This window comes from Myotis brandtii, unplaced genomic scaffold, assembly GCF_000412655.1.
Source record: "Myotis brandtii unplaced genomic scaffold, ASM41265v1 scaffold1186, whole genome shotgun sequence".
In the NCBI taxonomy this organism is placed as follows: Eukaryota; Metazoa; Chordata; class Mammalia; order Chiroptera; family Vespertilionidae; genus Myotis; species Myotis brandtii.
Window position 1 is genome coordinate 21,714 of NW_005354120.1, and position 3,291 is coordinate 25,004.

The following is a 3,291-nucleotide window of genomic DNA, read 5'->3' on the forward strand; positions in this document are numbered from 1 at the left end:
AGGCGACTCCCGGCCCCCTGAACCTTCGCCTCCCTCCCACCCGGGCTAACGCGGCCGCCTCCGGTTAGGGGAGGGCCGGCACCGTCCACTCTCTGGACGGAAGCATGCGCCCTGGGGGCCGGGCACCCCCTTCTCGTGGAAAGGCAGCCAGTAAAATGATGATCCTCTATTTAGGTGTGAAGAGGAAGCATGACCCTCCAGTGGACGGCGGTTGCAACCTTTCTTTATGCTGAAATAGGACTCATTTTGCTCTTCTGTCTACCTTTCATTCCTCCCCAGAGGTAGGGAACCTCTCCCTTGTTACAATAATAAATACGTGTGTAGCCCCCCCGTAGGCTGTTTAGTGTGATACGGGAACATTTTTTTTCTTAAGATTTAAAAGTTTCGAGTGCTGATTGTATAAAAGGTGTACTTCAAAATAAACTCTAAAGCAGTGGTTCTCGACCTTCCTAATGCCGCGACCCTTTAATACAGTTCCTCATGTTGTGGTGACCCCCAATTTCATTGTTACAAATTGAACATAATTAAAGCATAGTGATTAATCACAAAAACAATATGTAATTATATATGTGTTTTCCGATGGTCTTAGGCGAACCCTGTGAAGGGGTCGCGACCCACAGGTTGAGAGTAAAGGAACAAAATTATAAATATAGAATGGCAATATTAAAACATCACTAGATGAAACTTTTTGTTAAACATAACGAATGAATTAACTTTCCCACCTCCCTTCTAAAAGGAGAGGGGCAAGTCCTTTGGTTTCTGTTGATTACAGATATAATAAAGGTCATACTTTTGCCACCTGTCTTGTCAGCAGGTTCCACTTTGTTTTATCGCCCTGAATTGGAAGAGTGGACTGAATGAAGGCAGATGCGTAAAAGGTGACTCACATGGGTGCAAAGTGTCTGTCTCACTGGGGCAGTCAAATGACAATGCAGAAACGACAGCCGATACGTGATGCTTAGTTTTGGCCCATGTAACCAATAAATAGTTTCCGTAATGTTTAATTGTAATTTCACTACTTTTCCCCACACACAGAATTGATGAATGTATGTTGAAAGTGCTGGTTATGCCCTAGCCGGTTTGGGTCAGTGGATAGAGCATCGGCCTGCGGACTGAAGGGTCCCAGGTTCGATTCCGGTCAAGAGCATGTACCTTAGTTGCGGGCACTTACCCAGTAGGGCGTGTGCAGGAGGCAGCTGATCGATGTTTCTCTCTCATTGATGTTTCTAACTCTCTCCCTCTCCCTTCCTCTCTGTAAAAAATCAATAAAATATATATTTTTTTAAAAAGTGCTGGTTATGAAAAGTATCTGAGCCATACGTTAGCATTAGTTCCTTAGGAAAGGACCTTCGGAGGCCTTTACGCACTGACTATTGTAAATGAAGCATTGCCTCCCTTTACCTGTGGTAATCCATCTGTTGGGAGTTCAGTTTTAGATCCAGAAACTTGCTAGCATGAATGGTGAAATACACTTGTAATAAAAATGTTACAACCCTTTGTTCGTACTCATGGCATAAAAGAAAATATTACATAAATGAAATCCTAGAGATGACCCGCTGGAGTTTTTAGTAAGATCCCGTGACCGGGAGAGACGTAAGCAAGTTTTTACCTTGGCTCAGGGTTCAGGTAGTCTTTCACAACCCTTAACTTGTTTCTTACCTACCTGGCTTTCTACTCACTTCAGTTTTAGCCAGTGATACCATCACTTTTTTCTTTCTTACTAAAGAAAAGAGATTGAATCATACTGTAGGAAAAGGCCTTAGGGATAATTGTATCCAAACCAGTTATCTGTAAGGAAGGTGGTCTAGCTGATCCATGGAAGATTCCAGACAAAAATCTAGCTTTCAGTCTAGTGCTCTTTCTACTCCATCCTACCTACCTGTCATCAGCTTGATAAGGTTTCTTTCTTTCTGTTTTTAATAAAGTTCTGTTGATTTCAGAGAGGAAAGGAGAGAGAGAGAGAGAGAGAGAAACATCAATGATGAAAGAGAATCATTGATCGGCTGCCTCCTGCATGCCCTGCCTAGAGGATCCAGCCTGCAACCCAGGCATGTGCCCTGGTGGGAATGGAACTGTGACCTTCTGGGTCATAGGTCGATGCTCAACCACTGAGCCATGCAGGCCGGGCTTGATTTGGTTTCTAATCCTCAATAACACCCTGTTGAGCTTTTTTTGCTAATACTAGCAAGGACTTGCAAAAAACTTTTTTTGTCAGTTTATCTTTTCTCCATCAAAATGACCATAAATTATGGATCTTTTTCTTCCAAGTATAATTTTTTTCCCATCCTGATCAAGTAGCTATTTGATAGATGTGTGTATATATGCACACATTACATAAATATACCCTCTTATACATGAGAAAATATGGTATATTAGTGCACATGTTTATAATATGTCCTTATTGTGTGTATCTCCATCTTTTTATCTTTCATATGTGTATCACCATAATCTCCTTTTAAAGATTTTTATTGCGGTTTAGAGAGGTAGAGAGAGAGAGAGAGAGAGAAACAGCAATGTGAGAGTGACATATCATTGGCTGCCTCCTGTATGTGCCTTTACCAGGAATCAAACCGGCAACCGCTTGGTGCATGGGACGATGCCCAACCAACTGAGCCATACTGGCCAGGGCTCACCATAATCTTCAAAGGCTTCAGTCTTTATTTCATTTGGCTCTCTACTCTTTTCTCACATAACCCACTAGTTAGACATATACTCAAAGGTCAGACTGCTTGGGTTTCTATCCCAACTCTGCAAGTTACTCCATGATCTTGGGCAAGTGATTTACCATCCCTAGTCAGTTTCCCCATTTGTAAAACGGAGGTAATACTGGTATCCACCTTATATAGTGGTTGTGGTGATAAAATTAGCTAAGATACGTAAAAATGCTTAGAACCATAGTATAGCAAGGACTCAATATATGGTACCTATTATTAACTGTTCCTTGAATTCGGTGTTAATATAAACTGCTAGTTGTTCCCTGTAGGGGTGTTTTTTGTATTTCCTTTTAACACTGGCCCTTGAAATGTGAATTTACATTTGGACCGTGATCAAGGTATTGCCACTTTATATTTTCTAAAAATAAAGTTTTTATCATGTAAAATTTAAATAGTCCTTGGAATTGAAAGCACAGAGACAAAAAAAACACACACAGCAAAAAACACTTTAACTTATATCAGTCTTCCTCTCCCCACCAACTTCAAGTTATTACTTAGAGTTGTTTTCAAAACTCATTGATTAACAATTTGTCATAATCGTAAAGTAAAACTTTTTAAAAGTTGTGTTTTAAGTTTA

At 40.7% G+C, this 3,291-nt stretch overlaps 1 protein-coding gene across 1 annotated transcript in view; it reads left to right on the forward strand.

The window, feature by feature from the left end:
• Positions 1 to 44: 44 nt before the first annotated feature.
• The window catches only part of BCAP29 (B-cell receptor-associated protein 29), a 35,427-nt gene continuing 32,180 nt past the window's right edge, over positions 45 to 3,291 (forward strand). Inside the window, exon 1 of the mRNA XM_005858462.2 lies at positions 45 to 281. Within this exon, the coding sequence (XP_005858524.1) occupies positions 190 to 281 (92 nt within the window). The 5' untranslated portion in view covers positions 45 to 189. The remainder of the gene's footprint in view (positions 282 to 3,291) is intronic.